Source organism: Neocloeon triangulifer, unplaced genomic scaffold (assembly GCF_031216515.1).
Source record: "Neocloeon triangulifer isolate White Clay Creek 2 clone unplaced genomic scaffold, ASM3121651v1 ptg000003l, whole genome shotgun sequence".
Classification (NCBI taxonomy): Eukaryota; Metazoa; Arthropoda; class Insecta; order Ephemeroptera; family Baetidae; genus Neocloeon; species Neocloeon triangulifer.
The window spans coordinates 6,341,873-6,363,137 of record NW_026775546.1 but is presented as its reverse complement, the minus strand read 5'-3'; the positions used below and the strand labels follow the sequence as shown (position 1 = coordinate 6,363,137).

At 37.3% G+C, this 21,265-nt stretch overlaps 4 protein-coding genes across 7 annotated transcripts in view; 2 read left to right on the top strand and 2 right to left on the bottom strand.

The window, feature by feature from the left end:
• Nucleotides 1–286: 286 nt before the first annotated feature.
• On the top strand, nt 287–7,892 carry LOC132205862 (hydroxymethylglutaryl-CoA synthase 1). The gene is made up of 9 exons (XM_059635202.1): nt 287–605; nt 5,266–5,483; nt 5,540–5,734; nt 6,201–6,326; nt 6,387–6,539; nt 6,589–6,754; nt 6,808–6,978; nt 7,032–7,255; nt 7,366–7,892. Exons 2-9 carry the CDS (start codon nt 5,267–5,269, stop codon nt 7,470–7,472), a joined length of 1,359 nt encoding a protein of 452 aa, XP_059491185.1. The 5' UTR covers nt 287–605; nt 5,266; the 3' UTR covers nt 7,473–7,892.
• An 823-nt stretch (nt 7,893–8,715) lies between these two features.
• Nucleotides 8,716–11,681, top strand: LOC132192460 (uncharacterized). 2 transcript variants are annotated; one of them, XM_059612434.1, is made up of 7 exons: nt 8,884–9,155; nt 9,362–9,527; nt 9,607–9,772; nt 9,857–10,856; nt 10,913–11,078; nt 11,126–11,291; nt 11,344–11,681. In XM_059612434.1, exons 4-7 carry the CDS (start codon nt 10,695–10,697, stop codon nt 11,642–11,644), a joined length of 795 nt encoding a protein of 264 aa, XP_059468417.1. In that variant the 5' UTR covers nt 8,884–9,155; nt 9,362–9,527; nt 9,607–9,772; nt 9,857–10,694; the 3' UTR covers nt 11,645–11,681. The 2 variants fall into 2 exon arrangements, with proteins under 2 accessions (XP_059468416.1, XP_059468417.1); XM_059612433.1 differs by lacking the exons at nt 10,913–11,078; nt 11,126–11,291; nt 11,344–11,681 and adding an exon at nt 8,716–8,871 and having other exon boundaries at nt 8,954–9,155; nt 9,857–10,442.
• A 90-nt stretch (nt 11,682–11,771) lies between these two features.
• Nucleotides 11,772–14,249, bottom strand: LOC132192393 (acyl-coenzyme A thioesterase 9, mitochondrial-like). The gene is made up of 10 exons (XM_059612341.1): nt 14,062–14,249; nt 13,866–13,948; nt 13,727–13,809; nt 13,408–13,653; nt 13,172–13,287; nt 12,890–13,112; nt 12,627–12,829; nt 12,367–12,570; nt 12,190–12,310; nt 11,772–12,133 (listed from the first exon to the last, which is right to left on the bottom strand). Exons 2-10 carry the CDS (start codon nt 13,919–13,921, stop codon nt 12,069–12,071), a joined length of 1,317 nt encoding a protein of 438 aa, XP_059468324.1. The 5' UTR covers nt 13,922–13,948; nt 14,062–14,249; the 3' UTR covers nt 11,772–12,068.
• Nucleotides 14,250–15,275: 1,026 nt separating this feature from the next.
• Nucleotides 15,276–21,265, bottom strand: part of LOC132193177 (xyloside xylosyltransferase 1-like) — an 89,384-nt gene continuing 83,394 nt past the window's right edge. For all 3 annotated transcript variants that reach the window (XM_059613641.1, XM_059613638.1, XM_059613640.1), the window contains 2 exons: nt 16,426–16,929; nt 15,276–15,604 (listed from right to left, as the gene is read on the bottom strand). In XM_059613641.1, coding sequence (XP_059469624.1) covers nt 15,377–15,604; nt 16,426–16,929 — 732 coding nt within the window. In that variant the 3' untranslated portion in view covers nt 15,276–15,376. The remainder of the gene's footprint in view (nt 15,605–16,425; nt 16,930–21,265) is intronic.

The window sequence follows — 21,265 nt, the reverse complement described above, 5'->3', positions numbered from 1 at the left end:
GGCCAAGGCTAATCATTATTTTAGCTGTTTGGTACATTTTGTATTATAACTTTAACAGCCACAGGAACATTGTTGGATCTGGGTTGAATAGTAAAATACTTTTTGGCTTTCTCACGAGGATTCGAAATGCCAACGAACCTATTCCAACCACCACGAACCGCAGGTCTTCGACCTTCGACATACTGTTGGCACTTTTCTCCCAATGAAAAAGGCAACGCGGTCGCATCACACCGTTTTCGCGCCAATATTCAAACGCGTCATCTGATTTCAAGTGGTTCAAATTCTCTCCTTTTCTTTTTTGCCCTCGCGCACGCGAGATAAACATTGGACCTGAAACCCCGGCTGCTGTTACACCCTCAGCCACCCTTGTGAGGCCCTCTTCAGGCAAGGTCGGCCGCCTGCAGGGGAGCAGAGAGGGAGGCCGCGGACGGCGCGGGCCGGAGCTAAAAGACACACCTTCGTGAGTGTGTGGTGGGTTCGGCGCCCGCCGGAGGCAGGTAACGGTGCATTCCTGCCGAGGATCGCTCGCTGCCAGTCTCAAGAGACACGCAGCTAAGAGAGAAGCACCGTTCCTGCCAGCCCAAGTCTTCAGGCCCCGCGACCAGGTAAAGAATTCCTTCAAATCGTCCAACATTCAACGACCACCGACCTCTTCAGTCTTTTCAACCCTTTTCTGCCGTTTCCTGTAAATTCAGTTTTTGTTTCAATCGGCCGATAATAATTATTCACTCTTGGTAATTCGGGGCCAGATTAGATTAAGTGGTGATTTAAGAGTGACGCGTGGATCTTTGCGTGTCAAGTTTTCTTAAATATTTCAATCTAAAAAATTTGTTTCCTTTTTTATTTGGATCATATGTTGATCATATGTTTCAAGTGGGCGCGGCTTAGTACTTGATTTCGGATCTGTATAATTTTGTTTTTAATTATTGTTAAAAAACATTATTATAAAGAAATAGGACTTTTAGTAGTCTTGGATTTTTTTTTAATTATTAATACTTATTTCACTAAAAAAAAAATACAAATAAACAATAAATAATTAAACTGCTGCAAATTTTAAAACATTAAATTTAATTGAGAGATTACTTTTATATGATTCTTTCAATAAATAATTGTATTTATTAATATTTTGTAGTTTACTGTGCAGACTTAATTAATAAATTTTTTTATAGGTTGATTGAACAAAGGTTTATTTTTGGTTTAAAGCAAATTATTATTTTAATAATTTTTTAACGAATAGGACAGAAATAATTATACATTAAATTAATTTTTTATAGTGAAATTTTTTTAATATTTTAAAATTTAATCACATTATATAATAAAAACATCACCCTTAGTTAACATGGAATTGTTAGGAATTGGGAATTAAATTTATATAAATTTCTTTTTGTCAAAAAGAAAAAAAATCAGATATTTTTCTTTTTAAATAGCAATGAAAATAAAATTGTGCTGATCTTACAGATAAAATTTGAATTATCAAAAATAATAATTATAAATGCATATTTATGTCTCGTGACAAAATTTAGTAAAAAAAATGCAGGCTTGTTTTCATCAATAAATAAAAATTTCGCAAAATTTAAGAAAAAATTCATATTTTTGCTCAACATATTTTTACTACCATAAAATGATTATTTCGATGCAATTTTTTAAGTTTTTTTTTTATTTAGCTGAAAAAGGTGCTATTTTTATTTTTTTTATTTTGTAGCTTTAAAAACATGATGCAAGCTGAACAATTAATGAAGTTAAATTGTGCGTAAATTCTTTGGCCTATGCCGATTTCTTCGTTTGCTCACGCGATTCACTCTCGCCGTCGTCATCACGTCGATAATTAATCGTGCTTTTCTAAACCGTGATTTCTCTGTTTCCGATGGTGCGCGGCGGCACCCGGTGCAGGCAGGTCGGTCTAAAGAATTTGACGTCGGTCACCTGCCTTGACCCACTTGGCGTCTCCCGCTCTTATCAAACTCTTCTTCTCAGAAAATCATAGCTGCGGAGATCAGAGAGATTTCTCTGGGATCGTCTTCTTTCTTTCCTGACCAAAAACACACACACTCGATCGCTTTGTCCGAGACGATATCACCGCAGAAATTTCACTTTTTTTAATGTGTGTCCAAACATCCGAAAACAAAAAGTGAAATTCTCGACGAGGAAAAAACTGTCAGATTAACAAAAGTTTATTGTTGAAAATTTTCTTTATTAATAATAAAAAATTTAATCTAAATAGTTGTCTAAATTTGGGAAAATGTACAAATAAATTATGCCAATTTTTTTCATACTTGTATTTTTCAATTAAAATAATTTTGAAACTCTATTTTAACCTGAAATTCATCACAAACTGTTCGGTAATGTTATAGTACGCGCGACGTGTTTTTTCATAAGTTGGCATCACTTATGCTCCCATGTAAAAGTATCACGTCGCGCGTTCGATAGTGGTTTTACGTCGCGCATACAATAATGGTTTTACGTCGCGCGTACAATACTGGTGGCGGTGTAATTTTTAAGGAAACCGATTTTATTTCCCGATTACCACGGAAACCTCTATAGCACGCGCGACGCAATTCTTTTCCTACAATCTTAATTAAGGGGACTGCTAGGAAGAATAGGGGCCCTTGGGATGGGTTCAGAATGGGGCAAGACGACCTCTGGAGGGACGTGCGCACCCTTATAGCAGGCGCGACGTATCACTATGGGACGCGCGACGGTCGAAAAGCGAACTCCGTAGGGCGCTTTTCACCATCGTCAGAGGCGCGACGCATGGTTATAGGACGCGCGACGCATGCTTATAGTACGCGCGACGCATGCTTATAGTACGCGCGACGCATGCTTATAGTACGCGCGACGCACGATTATAGTACGCGCGACGCACGATTATAGTACTCGCGACGCGACGCACGGCAAATTAATTAAAAGGTGTTGCACGCGGCCGGAGTTGTAGGCACCCCACGAACCAGCAACTCGGAGGTGGGCAACCCCCAAGATTAATTTTTGCAGAAGCCGCGAGCGTGGGGTGGAGGCGCAGCGAGGTCGAGGACGTGGGGAAGGCCGTGCGGAGGGCGAGGACAAAAGGGCGGCTGTGTTCATGAGGGGGCTCCGCAGGAGCCCCCTCACGAACCCCGCCCTTTTGTCCCGCCCGGAGCCGGCCTTCACCACGTTCTCGGGCGAGCGCGCCTCCAGCCCGAAGCTCGCAAACCCACAACGGAGTTGCCCACAAAAGGTGTTGTCTGCAAAGGGAGTTGTGGGCAACACACTTTTTGCTTTCTAAGCCCTTTTTGCAGACAATTCCTTTTGTAAGCAACTCCGTTGTGGGTTTGCGAGCTTCGGGCTGGAGGCGCGCTCGCCCGAGAACGTGGTGAAGGCCGGCTCCGGGCGGGACAAAAGGGCGGGGTTCGTGAGGGGGCTCCTGCGGAGCCCCCTCATGAACACAGCCGCCCTTTTGTCCTCGCCCTCCGCACGGCCTTCCCCACGTCCTCGACCTCGCTGCGCCTCCACCCCTCGCTCGCGGCTTCTGCAAAAATTAATCTTGGGGGTTGCCCACCTCCGAGTTGCCGGTTCGTGGGGTGCCCACAACTCCGGCCGCGTGCAACACCTTTCAATTAATTTGCCGCGCGTGTCGCGCCTCCTATAATCGTGCGTCGCGCGTACTATAAGCATGCGTCGCGCGTACTATAAGCATGCGTCGCGCGTACTATAAGCATGCGTCGCGCGTACTATAAGCATACGTCGCGCGTCCTATAACCATGCGTCGCGCCTCTGACGATGGTGAAAAGCGCCCTCCGGAGTTCGCTTTTCGACCGTCGCGCGTCCCATAGTGATACGTCGCGCCTGCTATAAGGGTGCGCACGGCCCTCCAGAGGTCGTCTTGCCCCATTCTGAACCCATCCCAAGGGCCCCTATTCTTCCTAGCAGTCCCCTTAATTAAGATTGTAGGAAAAGAATTGCGTCGCGCGTGCTATACATGTTGCCGAGGTATCGATGGAATAATCGGTTTCCTTAACAATTTCACCGCCACCAGTATTGTACGCGCGACGTAAAACCATTATTGTATGCGCGACGTAAAACCACTATTAAACGCGCGACGTAATGCAAGTGATGCCAACTGAAATCAGGGATTTTGGGAAACACGTCGCGCGTACTATAACATTACCAACTGTTCCACATTTAACTGCTTTTTGAGGTCTTCAAAGTCAAGTATTTAAATAAATTTGAACTTGAAAGGTCTGCTTTTCTAATGTAAAAATACGTCTGGCACCTCCGAAAGAAGATGGTAATTTTCTTGGCGTTACTTTGGTGCGGTTTTGACTAACGTGAATAACTTGGCGACCAGAGAATTGCGCTCGTTCGCGGCCGCCGCGTCTCGACAGGATGTTATAATGTTATATGCGCTTTGAAACAGTTAACTCGCGCACTCGTTCGCTCATTTCAATCACAATGTTCCCGCCGAGGATCATTGACTTGCAATTATTTTAACCGACGATTGCGTACTAACATCTGTGCCTCCCGTCGTGTTCATTAAAATATGATATTTAATTAAAAAAAAAAAAAAAAAAACGAACAATGCTGTCTGAAGGATTTTTAATGTTTTTAAAACTTTAATTTGCACTAATGGGAAAATGTTCTATAATAAAATTTATTTTCATACCATAAAATCTTGCGCAAGGCTAGCTCAAGGTATGAAAATCTAATACAAAAATCCAAAAGGAAATTTTTGTTTAAATCCTTTAAGAAACCAAAGTAAATAAATTAAAAGAAAATATCAATAGAAATTATGTTTGAAGTTTGAAAGTTTTATAACATTATGAACAATAATAAAAATGCCCTCAATTATTTTTAAATTTAATAATGACTCAAATATTAAGATTATTAAAAAGTAAAATTGATTTTTATATTATTTTGAAACTATTTTAATTTACCAATATATTATTCTGTTTTTTATGTTCAATATTCAATTGAATAATTTTAATGGAATAATAATTTTATAATCATTAAAGAATTTTGTTTTATAACACATTTAATTTTACCTCAATTTAAGAATCATTATTTACTTTCATTGTATTTTCCAGTATTTTCTCTTTTGCCTAATTTTCAATGATATCTCTCTAAACCTTAAACATAGCCCCTTGGATCACATGAGTAACAAGCACGTGCGATAAGAAGCCGTACCAATATTTTTTCCCATCACCGCCATACCAACATTTTTTTTTGCACACACACATTATATGATGCAACTGAGCTTTAATTGAAGCATCCCAATCTGTTCTCGTTTCTCAGGATGTCTAGACCGGAGGGCGTGGGCATCATCGCCATCGAGGCCTATTTTCCCTCGCAGTTCGTCGACCAGACCGAGCTGGAGCAGTTCGATGGCGTCTCGGCCGGAAAGTACACCGTCGGCCTCGGCCAGGCCCGCATGGGCTTCTGCACGGACCGCGAGGACGTCAACTCGCTCTGCCTCACCGCCGTCCAGCGACTCATGGAGAGGAACAATATCAGTAAAAAAATAAGAGTATATTTATTTATTTATTTATTAATGAAATTTATTTTAAAGGCGCGGATCGGATCGGTCGACTCGAAGTCGGCACCGAGACTATTTTGGACAAGTCGAAGAGTGTCAAGACCGTGCTGATGCAGCTTTTTGGAGACAACACGGACATCGAGGGCATCGACACGACCAACGCCTGTTACGGAGGCACGGCCGCTCTCTTCAACGCCCTTGCGTGGGTTGAATCTTCCGCCTGGGATGGTTAGTAAAAAACATCAAATTTAATATTTATTATTGCTAGAAATGCTTGGCAAAATTTATCACTATTTATTTATTCGGGCAAAGACAGAAATATAAAAAAGAAATTTGTAAATCATACATCACTAAAACAAAATAAATAGAGAAGAAATTGTAAAATCTTATCCTCAAATATTGATGGTTTTATCGGGTGCCAATCTTTTCTCTAAAGAGGAATAAATGACATAATCAAGTTTAAAAATTACGATTTTGATTGCAAAATTTTAACAAAACTGATTGAAATCTAAACTTTTTTCAGTATTAAATTGATGCACCATGATTTTTAAAATTTTTTGAAACTGATTTGTAAAAAAATAAAAAAAAAAATGGCATATTTCTGTTCAATCATTAATTTATTTTTCAAAGGTTCAATTATAATTTCTAATAAAAGTTGTACTATGAACTTGGCCTTAAATTATTATATTTTTAGGACGCCTAGCCATTGTGGTTGCAGCAGACATTGCAGTTTATGCAACCGGCAGTGCCCGACCGACTGGTGGAGCTGGAGCGATGGCCATGCTGGTCGGACCAAATGCTTCCCTAGTGATAGAATCTGGTATGCAATTTCATTTCTTGAATTTTCTTATTTTGATATTACAATTTTGCAATTCCTCAGGCCTTCGTGCTAGCTACATGAAACACGCTTATGACTTTTACAAGCCTGACCTCAACTCCGAATACCCAGTGGTGGACGGCAAGCTGTCCATCCAGTGTTATCTCAGTGCGCTAGACCACTGCTACCAACTCTACTGCAAAAAGGCTCAAAAAAGTACACTCAACATTTAAATTCAAAGAGGTTTTCATTTTTGGCGTTTCAGAAAATCCCGGTAGTAAAGTGCAGCTGAGCTCATTCGACGCAATTCTCTTCCACTCTCCGTACTGCAAACTTGTGCAAAAGTCTCTGGCGCGCCTTCTGCTCAACGACTACTACTTGGCGAGCGACGAAGAGAAAAGCAAATTCCCACCAGCATTTGAAGCAATCAAGTGGATTGAACAATGTTCACAATATGAAAATGGTTTTTAATCATTATGTTTAGGAATGTCAAACTGGAAGAGACTTATTTTGACCGGGACGTGGAGCGTCTTGTGCTAGACAACAGCAAGCAGCTGTTTGAAGAGAGAACGAAGCCTTCATTGTTTTTGGCCAACCAGATTGGAAACATGTACACGCCGTCTCTCTATGGTGGACTTGTTTCTTTGCTTATAAGGTAGCTTAAGCCTTTTCTGATGAGAAATTATTTATTTCTAATAAAATATTTAGTCGAGAAGCTGCTCAACTGACGGGCAACAGGGTGGCGCTTTTCTCCTATGGCTCGGGTTTGGCGTCTTCAATTTACTCATTACGGATTAGCAGTGACTTAGCGGCAGTGAAGAAAGTTGTTGATTCGCTCAAACATGTTAAACCTCAGCTGGAAGCCAGGCGGAAAGTGGCGCCTGAGGAATTTTCAGCCACACTCGACGCCAAGGAGAAAAACCATCACAAAGGTAAATCAATCTATCCTTGTGGATTACTAAGAAATTTCGAAACTTTTCACGAGATTCCCTATGAACTTAATTTTTGGGTTTATTCATTTAAAAAAATTCTTTCCTTTTAGTTCCGTATGTGCCTGAGGGTCCTGTGGACACTCTGTTTCCTGGAACTTGGTATCTGGTCGAAGTGGACGACAAGTATCGACGCACCTACAAACGGGTGCCCCTCTGACCTTTGGAATGACATGCGTAGTCGTGCTGATTGGCCAAAACGCTCCCACCATTTTTCACGTATTTGGATCAAATTGTTGAGTTTTCTACTTACATTTACAAAGAAGTCTTGTTTTTACTTCATGACACTATTTGTCAAGGAGGCTGGTTGAGTTTTAAAAATTATTTTACCCATTGCTAATATATTATTATTCATGTGTATAATCTATGTTTGAGAGATTTTATTTGGAATTTCAGTAAACAAAGTTCCACTACTTAAATGGAAACGCATTTTGTATGCATCTTGAGATGAGCCAGTATGTTTGTATTGACCGCAATCAAAGTGGCATTGACAATTATTATTCAATTTAATGTAATTTGTTACAAAATGTATTTCAATAAATATGTGGCCTTATAAATTGGTATTATGAAGAAGATCAAATTTTCCACTCTATAATATCCCACCCCGTTTCCATTTTCAGTATTACACCTTTTAACATTACCTTTTCACAAATTTAGCCTCTGAGGCTTCATTAAAAAAATAATCTTTTATATTCATGTAAGCTCCATTATCACAATCATTTAAAATGCAATATATAGTTTTTTTTTTACAATTTTTAGATTTTTTGGCTTAAACCAATGGGAGTTTGCAAATTAGTTTGCACTCCAGTTTCATTGAATGCAACCCGCACGATTTCTGTGATGGCCAGGTTGCCTATTAAGGTTTTTGCAGGCGTTGACGCTGACATTTTTAGGACTTTCCTGCTTTGCGGAACGTCTTCCTGGTGTTCAAGATAACAGCAGGAAGTTGGTAACCGAAAAAGACTGCTAAACTATTTATATTTAAAAAAAAACACACACACACACACAGCAGGGTAATTTCCCATTAAAACATTTATAGAGTATTATTTTATTTTTTTTCATTTTTAATATATTGGTGCTCGCCAGTAGTTGTGATCTTCTTTTGATATACATATTATTATTTAATATCAAATTGTTCTTACGATGTCTTTATGAGTAACAAAATTCAATTTTACATTCTTTTTCATTTATTACCAGTAAATTAATTTAATAATTTCACAATGACTATTAAAAATGGCATAATAAAATTTATTTAATATTTCTTACATTTGCCAGAATCAATGTTATGAATTCCAACAAATCAATTATCCAGTTTGTAGGTCACACCACGAGAGCACGCACGCTAAACAACTTGCAATCAATAATGTCGTGCCGCATATTCGTCTAGCACTATTATTTGAACTATCATTTGCGGGCAGAGTTGTGTTTGCCAAAAGATTTCAAAATACACCAACATAAACACATTTGACTGCTTATCGTCTCGAGAGCGTGCGCTGGTAGCTTCACGTCATCAAGACACGCGCTCTGCTAAAAATATAGCAGGCGTGTGTGAATGCTTGGTAGGATTTTAGTCTAAAAAAGATTAGATAGCACGTTCGCAAAGAGAAAAATTGAATTGTTTCTTCTTCTCCGTTTCTTCAGTTCAGCAACGAGTATCGTCGTATTTAAGATGTCTGAAATAATGGAGATCGATTTGAGCCACCTGGATGTATTGGTCGGAGTCGACATGACCGCTTGGAAGAGACCAGAAAGACTGTCCGAACCACGAATTTGGCTGCGGGAGAATGGCTTCGTTGTCAGAGATGTTACGCCGGACTTTGATCATTTCGTCTTAAAACACATGGTAGATAAAAATAATTTAAACTATTTCCGCTTCAAAAAATACCAATTAATTACACAAAATACTTCAATTTATTAATATTTAGCATTTTTTTTAAACTCTTTGGAAAAATGAATTATAAATTTACTTGTTGGTTTTAAATAGCAATTTTTAAAAAAGGGGTTTCAGCATGCTTATTTTTTTCTATTGATAATTTAAAAAATTAACAGGAAACGCATTTTTTAAGAGACGAACCAATCAATCAAGCGCTAGACACAGCAGGGGACCCTCTGGCTTCGGCTGAAATGAGAGCATTGTGGAGTTGCCTTATGCTGCCGGTAAGGGTATCCCTCGTCACCATTCAGGAAGGAACGCCTGGCGCTAACTTAGAAAAAGGTTAAATAGTTGATTTGTTTATAAATTTTATTTAATATAAAACATTTATTTTATATAAAAATGTTTTTTATATGATCAGTGAGTGCGGAAAACCCTCCAGTCATTATCGGTGTAAACCAATTGTTTGTTACAAAAAAGGATGACCCAGAAGTGCCTGATTTCAACACAGTCTTAAAAAGTGAAAAAGTAAAACTCTGCATTGGCACTTTCATTGAAACTGGAGAAATGGTCAACGTATATGAAAGGTTTTTAATATTTCAAAATTTTTTTTAATTAAATCCCATTTTTGATTAAAAGCAAAATCATTTTAATATCTTTTAAATATATAGGTACGGCGTGGACACTTATATTGACGGCGGCGGCATGTGCGTGGACCCAGCGTGGCGTGGAAAAGGCATCGGAAATTTATTGGTCAAAGCGCGGAACATATTGTGCAAAGAAATGGGCATTCCGCTGACCAAAACCGTGTTTTCGGCCATCCAGTCCCAGAAGGTGGCTTTGAAAGGCGGCTTCGAGTTGCTTGGCGAGCGGATCTATGCAGAGATGAAAGACGAAAAAGGGGATCTTCTTTTTCCCAACATGCATCCGGACCAGAAAAAAATCCAAGTAATGGCTCGCTTAGTGGATTAGCTTGTAAAAAATGTGAACAAAAAGCATTTTCAGCACTGACGTGTATGCCAGGATAATATTTTTGTAATTAAATTTCTTATTTAATTAAATGCCTTCTAGTAAATAGTAAATTATAATATCATATTACAATTTATTATGTACACTGGTAATATGTACTTAATAGGAAAGTCTTATGAAAACTATAGTTGACAATTATTGTGCATTTGATATTTTATGCAAATGTGTAATGAAATAAATGCAATCAATGAAATCCTACCACCCCCTTTTGTAATTTTCTTGTGTTTTGTTCTTCTTTTCCTTTTCTTATGCAAGAGGACTTGCACGTAAATCTGCCCATTCAGCCAAATAGAAAGCACTACAACGCGACGAAAGCAAAGCCAATTATCCAATAAGCCGTCGCGTTCCTTTTATTACTCAACTGCACTCCTACTAAATTCACTCAATCGCTGTTCTAAATCTTTGGTATTGACTTGCTTCCCTTATAAAGGACGTCTAGACCAGTCGTCCTCAAACACGAGCCAGTGCCTGTTGTGCCGCATGATGGAGTCGGTAGATTTGAGTCACTTGAGACCTTTGGAAGCGGCCGAGAGACCAATTTGGCGCCGCTCGGACCTAACCCCAAAAATTTGGCACCGGCAGGATGGCCTTGTTGTCCGGGACGTCACACCGGACTTGGATCCATTTGTAATTCAATTTCTGGTAATTAATAACATTTAAATTAAAGAAAAATTGCTCAAATATAATATAATCGCAAGGCACGTTTTTATGTGAAAGACGAGCCTATGAACCAGGCCCTGAAGGTGGCTGAAGATCCACTGGCCATTGGAGAGCAGTGCGCTATTTGGAGCAAATTCATTCTCAATCAGCGTGTGTCACTGGTCGTTTTGAAGGGCGACACTCCTGGCTCTGGTTTAGAAAAAGGTATTTTAATTTTTCTAAATTAAATAATAAAATAATTTAAAATACAGTTTCAGAAAACAATCCTCCCGAAATTATTGGACTGAACCTTCTGTATGTGACCAGTAAAAAAGATCCTCCTCTGCCAGATTTTGGTGGCACCTTAAAAAGCGAAAAAGTAAAAATTTGCTTCACAGCCTTTTTCCGGACTGGAGCTCTGGCCGACGTATTTGAAAAGTTTGTCTGCTTTTTAACCCTGATTTCTGTAAAATAATAACTTTGAATAAAGGTATAATGTAGATCGCTATCTGGACGGCTCAGGAATGTATGTCATCCCTGACTGGCGTGGCAAAGGAGTCGGACGGATGCTCCTCGAGGGAAGGAAAGAGCTGTGCAAAGCACTGAGCATTCCTGCGACTAAGTCAGTTTTCACATCTAATCAGTGTCAGCAGGCCGCCCAAGAATATGGATTTGAATTGCTGGGAGAGCAAAACTACACCGATTGTTTGCTTGAAAATGGCCAGTTGTTTTTCCCTGACATGGACCCTGGCCAGGAAAAGATGCAGTTGTTGGGCATGAATTTCAACTGAATAAGATGTGGCTCTTAAAAATGCAAATAAAATTTAACAACTCCAAGTTTTGAATTTAAATTCATTTTGGATTTTAGGCAGACATTTAAAAAATGAAATATCTGAAATGGGAAAAAAGTAAATAAAATATTCATGGGATTTTAAAGTTGATTTGCCTCTTAAGATAAGCAACAAACTTCATTTTGCAAATGCCAATTCCATAACATTCACAGCAAACAAGTTAGAACATAGAGAGCTCGTCTCTAAAAGTAAAATTTTAAATAGCAACATTTAATATAATAATATCTGGTTAGTTTTTTTGACAACTCCGATAAGATGTCATAAAATGTGAGGTTAAACAGACGACGGAGAATACTGGGATAATAACATTGAAAATTTCAAACATCTTAACAATTCGAGCAAACGTAGCTCATTATTTTTAGATCTACTTTCCAGACAGACCCATCACATGCTGGAAATGACGTCGTCCATCTAAGTACATCATGGCCTCTGTTGGAAAAAAAAGAATTAAAATTGAAATCAAATAAATTTGTTTAAAAAATTACCATCATAAGTCTTTGGGTAGAGCTTAGGGACTTGATCGGGGGTTTCGTACGTGTAATGGAACTGGTTGGTGGTGTTGTGCTGCCCGGTCCTGGGGTCAAACACTTCAGCATGGCACACAATCTAATTCAAGAAAAACCAATAAAGACTGTTGAAATATTTTCAAATTTTTAATTTACCTGCATGTAGTTTGATTCGGTGTAATTAACACACGCTTTGAGCCTCAATAACGAGCCAACGTCGACAGGCTTGTGGAAACCTATGTCACTAATGTGGCAAAGCTTAGGCCTGAACTTGCTATACAAATATCCAGACGCCCACGATAGCTCCAAAGCCTGCCTCATGAGAAAACCACCGAAGACTTTATTGTGCAAATTCCTGTCCTAGAGTTTAAAATAAGTCGGTATTAAAAATACTGGAAATATAAAAGTTTAATTACTTCAGGATGGCAGAAAACTATATTGCTAAGATTGGCGTCCTCCATCCACATGGTGTGCGGAGGCAAGATTCGTTTGTGAAATGTTGTGTCTTTAGGGTCAACTGTCTGCAAAAAAAGCTCGTGGATGATTCCCTGCTCCTCGGTAGTAGGCCCTGTTTTCAAAAGTGATGCTTTCTGCACAGCAGTCCTCCTCTTCTTATTCACTAAAAATTGCAAAAATATATATTTTGCTTATATGAAAAAGCGTATATTGAAAAAATCACATTCTCCTTTGTTGAATCGCTCCTTTTCCTCGGGCGTTTCTGGAACAAGAGCGTTGACAATGGCCGGGCCATGTCCTGTCGGATCACGAGCTGCCATGAGAAAAACAGCCCTGGTCAAACGCTGCCAACTTCCATTGAGCTCCTGTTCGAGCCAGACTGTAATTTCGATCGACGATCGTCCGACCCAGGACACATGTCCGGACAGACGGATATCACAATCAGGCTGGGAGAAAAATAAATAATTAGCTGGATGTACATTTCTTTTAGGCAAGTTTTTAATACTTTCGGAACGATATCCTCGAAGTTGATCTGATCGACCAGAACAGTGACCAAAACATAGGGAGTCGGCATTCCTTCCTTCTGGCGAGGATTCTTTATGTGCTTGTGAGCAACCCAAACTGAAAAAAAATCACATTCAAATGATTCAAACAGTTTTTAAGAGTCTAAATAATAAAAATTTAAGAATATCTATAATATAAGAATAGAACCACAGATTCTTGATTCTTAATTGAATATACCAGCAAACAAGTCCATGTCCTCCATCAATCGGCCAGTTCGAACGTGCCCAAGGAATGTTATGTACTTTTCCTGTAGCGCCGGAGAACTGCTCAACGGGATGACGGCAAAGTCGAACGAGTCACTCGGAGCCCTCGGCGGCAGCTCGGCCTGACTCGATGGTAGCAGCTCCAGCAGGTGTGATCGCTGCATCTGCAACGGTTTGTACCCTTGGACGCCGCCCATGTGCTCAACCAGCTTATCCTTCACTGAAAATCAATAATACAAAATTAGTTTATGTATGTAGAATCATAATTGTCAATTTACTTGCAAACAACTTACCATCTTGCATGGTTTGTTTATCACCTTGCTCCGTATGCAGGCAACGGACATTGTTAGTCAACAATCTAGGTGCAAACGAATGTCTAAAGAGATGATGAAATAATCATACAAGGTCGCAAATATCTGACAGAAATTATACCTTTCCTGAAGACGTCGTAGGAATCGCAACATTAAAGTGCCACCAGCAGAAGACATTTCGCAATTAAATAATTTCTCAGCTTTCTGTAAAAAAATTGTTTATTTTTATTCCAGTGAAAGGTTTCAAAATATTGTAAAATTGGAGTATATTGAAAACGTATGAATTTTAGCATTGAATTTTGAAGTGTTCTTAATACCTTTTGAAGGGCGTTAATGAGATGGACTTGTAAATTTAATGAGGACCTTCTTCTTTCTTCTAGATGCTTGTTGGTGGCAATCAAACGGAATGCCAGCACTCCGTTTTGATTTTGGCAAATTCGCCAACGCCTTTTACTTATTTTTAAGCCTTTCGTTCTGTCTCTTTTTATGATTCCCGTGTTTACAATCGAGCCTACAAAGGAAAACTGCGATTGGCTGACCTTTACAAAGCGCCAGCCAATCACAGACGGTATTGCTCCTTTGAACTTGGAGAGCGGGAAGTCGGCATGCTCTTGCACTTTCAATTGAGAGTAATAAAATCACAGCTGCGCAAAAAGTGCCAAAATATTGAAGGAATTTGAAATTAAAATTTATTCTGAGGCAGCTTTATATTATTTTTTATAATCATAGATTGTAAAACCTGATTTATATGTATTAACTGCTTCCAAATCTATGTTAATTTTTTTATCGCAAATTATAAAATTCATTTTAAATTAGCTGCATTTTATGCGCGCATAAAACCAGAAATTAAGTCAGCTAGATTGATTATAGACATCAATTTGCAATTAAATGAACCAGAGTATGAGAGCATGAATAAAAATAAAAATGAATTAAAATATTTAAGTTTGATTTAATTTTGCAGCTTTTATTTTAGAGAAAATATTATTTTATAGGAGTGAGAAATCTTCTGAACATATAGAGAAAAATAGACACACAATGCGCTATTCATTTGGTAAACGCAGGAAGTCAAAATATAAAATTTTTTATCACAAAATCACAAATTATTAATACAAAACATTTTCTTTTCCAATGGCAGGATTTTTTTTATGTACACAAATTTCCATCCTCGAAAAATCACTTTCATACCGTATGCGTTTGCACTTACAATTTTAAAATTAACTTTGCTTTTATTTTTTTAATAATTTTATGAATTTTATTATGTATGGCAAATTTCATAATTTTTCATTTAATCTGAAAATGCACAGTTCATGCTTGATTAATTTCACAATCAAATGCATGAAATATTCATAGGACAACCTGAGGTGTGTATCATAAATTACTTTCGCTCTCATTTGCCAATCAACAGTGGCAAACCACAGTAATAACTCATTGGCATATTTTATATCACTTTCCCACACGTAAAGCACTCCATGATCCACTTTTCTATCTTCTCTGAGGATAAAGCGATGAATCAAAATACATCAGTAAGAGATTACAATTTTTTTTTTTTTATCAATTCCAGCATGTAATATCGTTCTTTTTGATAGCAAAAAAGAGGAAGATTTTGTAGAAAGAAAAAAATCATCAGTCAAATTATGCTTTCTCCAACGAAGCAATTGAAGAGGTCAAAGAGGCAAATGCAGATTCGGTCGGAATGACGGCACCACCGTTGCCGTGCAGAATCTTCGCTTCTGAATCACACAGGTGGTACTGGCCGAAGAAAGGGTGGACTGCCATGGTCATGTCCAGCTGGTAATTCCACCCGCAGTCGATTTCACGCACCCACTGCGGCCTGTGCACTTTGAGCAGAGTCAGGAAATCCTGCGATAAATAACAAACAAGCAAAATTATTACATAGTAATCAGGGAAGTAATTTCAAAATAAGGTCAATTTAGAAGTTATCATCTCTGTACATGGAAAATTATATAATTTGAGAGATTGCCGAGAGTTAATTGAAGTGCTCCAGTTATTGAAATGAATGAGAAAGTAATCTTACGGCAAATTAGAATTATGATATTTAATCAGGTAGAAAAACGTTAAATTTATTGTAATAAAGTAATTTCAGAATCGTTAGAATCAAGTACTTCATTTATGGAAAAAAGTTCCTTTATTCCAAGAGAATAATTTTTGCGCTCAAAATTTAGTTAAAAAGTCCCAGATAAATGCGTTTTTTAGAAGATTCTTTTAAATTGAAAGTTAGATTGTAATTTCTTATTATAATTTTGTATCAACTAGTACAAACAAAAACTTATGTAAAATAGGAACTATAACGTCAAAATTAAATTTCTAGAGAAAAATTAAAAAAAAAAATATTTTTAGGAAAAAAAATCAAAATAGTTCAGAGCAAAAAATTAAAGCTCTGATTTGTTTTAGTTAATTACATGATTTAGAATCAGAATAACAAACCCCTCCCTCTCCCCCCACCCCAGCTGTTGGAATGAAAATTTGGAGTGAAATTAAATCCTTTTAGGGTTTTAAGGCTTAAGCTGTCAATTGAATACTATTCAAGCGTCCTTTTCAGATTTCAATTTTTCTTTGTGTGAAATTTCAAGAAACCTTTATTAAAATATAAAAAAATAATTGCAGTTATAATATTACTTCATTCAGAAATAAAATGTAATTTATAAATAGTTTAAGCATACCTGATCACCGACTGCAGCTCCTCTGTAGTTGCCAAACTTGTTGCACAGATTTTCAATGGCAGATTTCTGGTCCAACAGGGCGTTGTACTCGCCATTGCTGCGCATGTGGCCCAAATGATAGAGCACCACCCCCGAGTTGAACCCTGGGAAGCCACCCTGCGGCTTGGGCAGGCCGTCTTTGCTCTTGCCATTCAACTTGCGGTACCTTTCAAAGGGTTTGTCGTACATGGGCGAGAGCTCGGCCGCCAGGGCCATCATCTCTTGGGGCTGGAAGGTAAGCAGTTGAAGGTAAAGGTCGGCCACGTCGGCCCTGAAGCGGACGTCGGCGTCGATGACGAGGAGGCGGGTGGTGGCCGGCGACAGCAGGCGGTGGTAAATCGGGGCGATGTGGAACAGCCGCTTGTTGTACTTGCTGTTCGGGTCGGTGGGCGAGAACAACGGCTGCAGCCGGTCTATCACAGAAGAGTGGTTGCGCGTGGATTCCTCCAGGTTGAGGTAGTCCACCTGGAATCAATAACAAGAAAAAGAAAGATCAGCAATTAATAAAACTGAAATAGTTTGAGAACCGTGTATAAGTTTCAAAGCAAAATTTAAAAAAATTTTACAAAATTAATTTATTATTTATTTAATCTTCTGTCGACAAAAAAGTTTCAAATTGGAAAAAAGGGCAGAAAGGGTTTTTTAAAAAAAATTTTGATTTTCTAGGAAAACTGAAAATTTAATTAGAGGCAGAATCTGAAATTTTTATGTATGAAACAAGCAACAATAAACCGCAATAAACAATTCAAAATACTATAAGAGGAAAAAATTATTATCTAAATTAAAATGTTTCAAAATCTTTTTCCTTTTTTTCTGTTATAGTAAAAGTGTTTCAAAAATCATTCAAATGTCCAAAAAATAATATTTAATAATTGTGTTTTTACGGCTTTTTAGATTACTTTAATATTTTCATTCTGATGAACTTCTCATATTTTTATTTATTTATATATTTGCATTGGTGAACAAATATTAATTTTTAATTTTTTAAATATAATTTTTATATTTTCATATCTAGATTGCAAGACGTTCCTATGTGCCCTGCTTAAACCTTAGGTTTACGTGGGTTTATGTTTGTCTAGTTACAACAATTTTCCTTAAAAATTGGAGTTGTATAAATGAATTAAAAAAATAAACTTTGGTTAAAAAAAATACATGGTTCTTTTGTATTCAAGTGTACCACCAAACACTGCCTGTAGTAAAAATAACAACTCACTCTTATCTATGAAAACTTGAAATAGGCAAACTATTTGAAAATTTCAAAATAAAATGATGACTAACAATTTGCAACTTAACCTCACATAGAGCTCCTATTTACAAATGATTATCGCACTATTATGATGCAGTGCAGATGAGCTTTAATATGAGATGCACCATCATATAATGCTCAATGATCTTTCTCATTCAAGCGTCGATCCGAGACGGGAGAAGCATAAGGCGCACATGTAAACGAGCTGGCGGATGAGTTTGCTCTCGGCAGAAGGAAGCAATAACAATGAAAATAATAATCGGCGACGAGAACCGCCTTCGTCCCGCGATATGCTAGTGAATAATTCAGCTTCTGCTTGTGCACTCTCCACCAATACAATTCCAACTCGAGCGGAAGCCTCGAGTTACACTCTTGTTGTATACACGAAAGATGAAAGACGTGTATTCATGTATCGCCTTGTGCAGCGCACATTGAATGTAAAAATAAACAACGTGGTTACGTTATTTGCATTACAAAGCGAGATTATAATTGAGAATTGTGTTTAACCAACAATACTTTGGAAGTGGTACTTCATGTGGTCGTTATTGTGGCCTACAAAACCATGTCTGCAGCATATGGACCTCGGTTCATTAAAAATAATTAAGATTTATTATATATACAAATTTTTATACCGCTCTAAAAAGAATTTCTGATTCTTCCGACTTGTACAAGATATTGTGATAAATTAATTTTTTTACTTGCATACCTACAATTTAAATTAATTGATTAATTTCTAATTATGAAATGAAAGATTTTAATCGTTAATAGAGAAATAATGCAAATCTTCCAGAAATCACGGTTCTATTTAATTGCTCCTGTTTTTCTTCAATATTCATTAAAAAGTTCTGTTTCTAAAAATTTGGGACTTCAGTTGAAATTTTGGCCTTTAAATGCTTTGTTTAATTTCAGGAACTTGTTTTCCAATAATTGTTAACAATGCCCTGATTTTATTATTATCAGAAGCTCCACCTTAATGCCAATTTTGTTTTGCAAGTATTTTTCAGTTTTTTTTTTTAATTATTGGATGGATTAATTTGTTTCACAAGTCCGTTCAAATTAATCTTTTTAATGTCCATTTCCAAAGTTAGAACAAATAATGTATTTTATAAATCGCATATAACTTGTATGTATTTATCTCTCATTTTTAAACCTCCACTTTAGCTGCACTTTAGCACTTTTAATGCTTCAAGATTTCTCATAAAATGTCACATAAATAAACTTATGAGTCCTTGTCTCGCCACTCATTAAAACAAGACAGATCTTTTTCTTGATCCGACCTGTCCGGAAAGAGCACATTCTCGTTGAGGAATTTTATATAAAGCAATTTCATTCGTCTGGAAAACGCATTGTTACTTCTGGCTCGCACCTTGAAATCTCGATTATTCGAACACAACGTCACACACAAAGAGAAATAAATCAAAGGTCATTGGCCGCGGCGGCGCGAGTGCCACCGCGACTTGGTGGCCTCATCCTTGCCAGAGGCAATCCACTCTGTATCTGCATCCGAACCGACCGTCGAGTCTCTCCCTCTCGACCACTGAACGCGCCATGGTCCAGCCAATATTCTCGCTGCACCGACCAGCGAGTAGCGGAAACCTAACCAATTCCCTGCCGCGGTTAATCAACACATTCCACAGCACACTTTTTTTGTAAGTGTTTGGTGTTCCCATTCAACCTCAAACTTTTGCGCAACACGAAAATTGTCGTATGTTAATTTAAAATATTTTAGATTACGTTTATCAAAGATTTAAAAAAAAAAGCTCAAATTGTGTGATTTTTCCAACAATTGATCGAAATAAGATGATTTTCTTTAAAAATTGGTTTTAAGAAAAAGTTTAGGATATGAAAAATTATCTATGTTACTGCAAACTGATTTACAGAAATTGATAATGGCTTAAAATACAAGTAAGAAATAATTATTCACCTTCAAGAAACAATTTAGCTTCAAATTTGTTGAGGATATTATAAATCTCAATGCCTATAGAATGCCATTAGCAAGAAAAGTTAACCCTTCCATGAACATTGTTTCATATACAGGAGGGCGAATTTTATTACGTTTTCGCCGATTAATTAATTAAATAAATATTAGTGTTATATTTTACTCCAGAGTAAAATGCATTTCTGGATAGGGATTTTTAATCCATAAAAAATTGCACCTGAGCACAATTGAGACAAATAAATAATTAATTGATAAAAAAAGATAAAAAAAATTGAATATAAAATAAATTTCTGCAGATTAAAATATTGATAGGGACTCCACTGACGTAGAAAAAAAATCAGTACAATGATAAAAAAAAAAAAAAAACTAATGTTTGCTACTGTTGGAAAAGAATTATTCCAAACATTTTTTTAACCATTATTGCTGCAAAAAATAGAAGATTTGTTTATTATGGAGTTATTGATTTTACAGTCGCGATTTTAACTTTTCTCGGTCTTGTTCAGGACAGAGGACAATGGAATTTTCGCAACAAGATTATGCAAATAATTTTTTTTTTAATATAACGTAAATAATTTCTCTTTTGCAAGCAAGTGGTAAATCGTTCTCAACAACGCAACTATCATTACGCATAAATATAAAACAATGTGTGATTGTGTATTTAAGTTTGGTTGCGCAGACGAGATGTGTAAACACAAGATGTGGCTGCATGTGCACGACCACAATAGACGGCTCCGCGTTCGACAAGTCTCACAATAATTGCAATTTAATACATGGAATGAAAAAACTTTGAAGACGAGTCCTTGTGCCACTTCTTGCTCCCCTCTCTGGCCGCGCTTTTGACATTCGTCCAGCAACGTCATCATATATTTATATTCAATTTTGTCAATTCTATCACATCATTACTCACTTAATGTTAGTTCGTGTCGTGTCAATTTAACTGGAAACTTCCCGATTCCCAAAATTGGCCTCTATTTCAAGGCGCCAAGTCGAAAGCAGTTTTTCTCGGAATTGTAACGAGTCAAGTCATGCTTTGTGTACATTTAGCTATTTGCGGAATCCAATGTGTTTAATCGACTATTCGTGTTTCGGTAAATTACGCTCCAGACATATTAGATCCAATAAAAGAGGCACTGGCTAAATATAAAAGAAGCTAAAACGTTCGAAACTGTGTTAATTAAAATTTTACAAAAAAAATTACAATCTCATGCATAATATCAAATTATTTGAGATGGAACTAATTTTTGCATAAAATTCAGTCATTTTATAAAGCACGAAAAGAAAAGCTTTATTAATTTTATATTGCTGACGGAGCATTTTAAGTTCTTGCTGACCATAGCTCTACGCAGTTGAATCGGATGTTTATTGTGCGAGTTAAGACTTTCATTTGATACTAAAAAAAATGGTTTCTGATACTCAGCAGTTGTTAGCAGACTCCGCGGAGGCGAGTTTGCAGCATAAAACAGTAGACATTAAATTTCATAAGGTTCGGATGTCAAACTCAAGAATTACGATTCAACACTTTCTCGTAATATCTTTTGCTTAATTCATGAATATTATTAATATCTTTTGTAGTTGTCCGATTACATAAAAGAATGCATAACTTTCATGTTTTATTT

What these genes read in the sequence shown, in the direction of transcription:
- LOC132205862 (XM_059635202.1), top strand. Translation starts at nt 5,267, where the DNA reads ATGTCTAGACCGGAGGGCGTGGGCATCATCGCCATCGAGGCCTATTTT. An exon ending in TGAATCTTCCGCCTGGGATG is followed by an intron (nt 5,735 to 6,200) that starts GTTAGTAAAAAA and finishes TTATATTTTTAG; the next exon opens with GACGCCTAGCCATTGTGGTT. An exon ending in CTTGTTTCTTTGCTTATAAG is followed by an intron (nt 6,979 to 7,031) that starts GTAGCTTAAGCC and finishes TAAAATATTTAG; the next exon opens with TCGAGAAGCTGCTCAACTGA.
- LOC132192460 (XM_059612433.1), top strand. Translation starts at nt 8,982, where the DNA reads ATGTCTGAAATAATGGAGATCGATTTGAGCCACCTGGATGTATTGGTC. An exon ending in ATTTCGTCTTAAAACACATG is followed by an intron (nt 9,156 to 9,361) that starts GTAGATAAAAAT and finishes AAAAATTAACAG; the next exon opens with GAAACGCATTTTTTAAGAGA. An exon ending in ATGGTCAACGTATATGAAAG is followed by an intron (nt 9,773 to 9,856) that starts GTTTTTAATATT and finishes TTAAATATATAG; the next exon opens with GTACGGCGTGGACACTTATA.
- LOC132192393 (XM_059612341.1), bottom strand. Translation starts at nt 13,921, where the DNA reads ATGTCTTCTGCTGGTGGCACTTTAATGTTGCGATTCCTACGACGTCTT. An exon ending in CTACGACGTCTTCAGGAAAG is followed by an intron (nt 13,810 to 13,865) that starts GTATAATTTCTG and finishes TCATCTCTTTAG; the next exon opens with ACATTCGTTTGCACCTAGAT. An exon ending in GGACATGGACTTGTTTGCTG is followed by an intron (nt 13,288 to 13,407) that starts GTATATTCAATT and finishes ATTTTTTTTCAG; the next exon opens with TTTGGGTTGCTCACAAGCAC.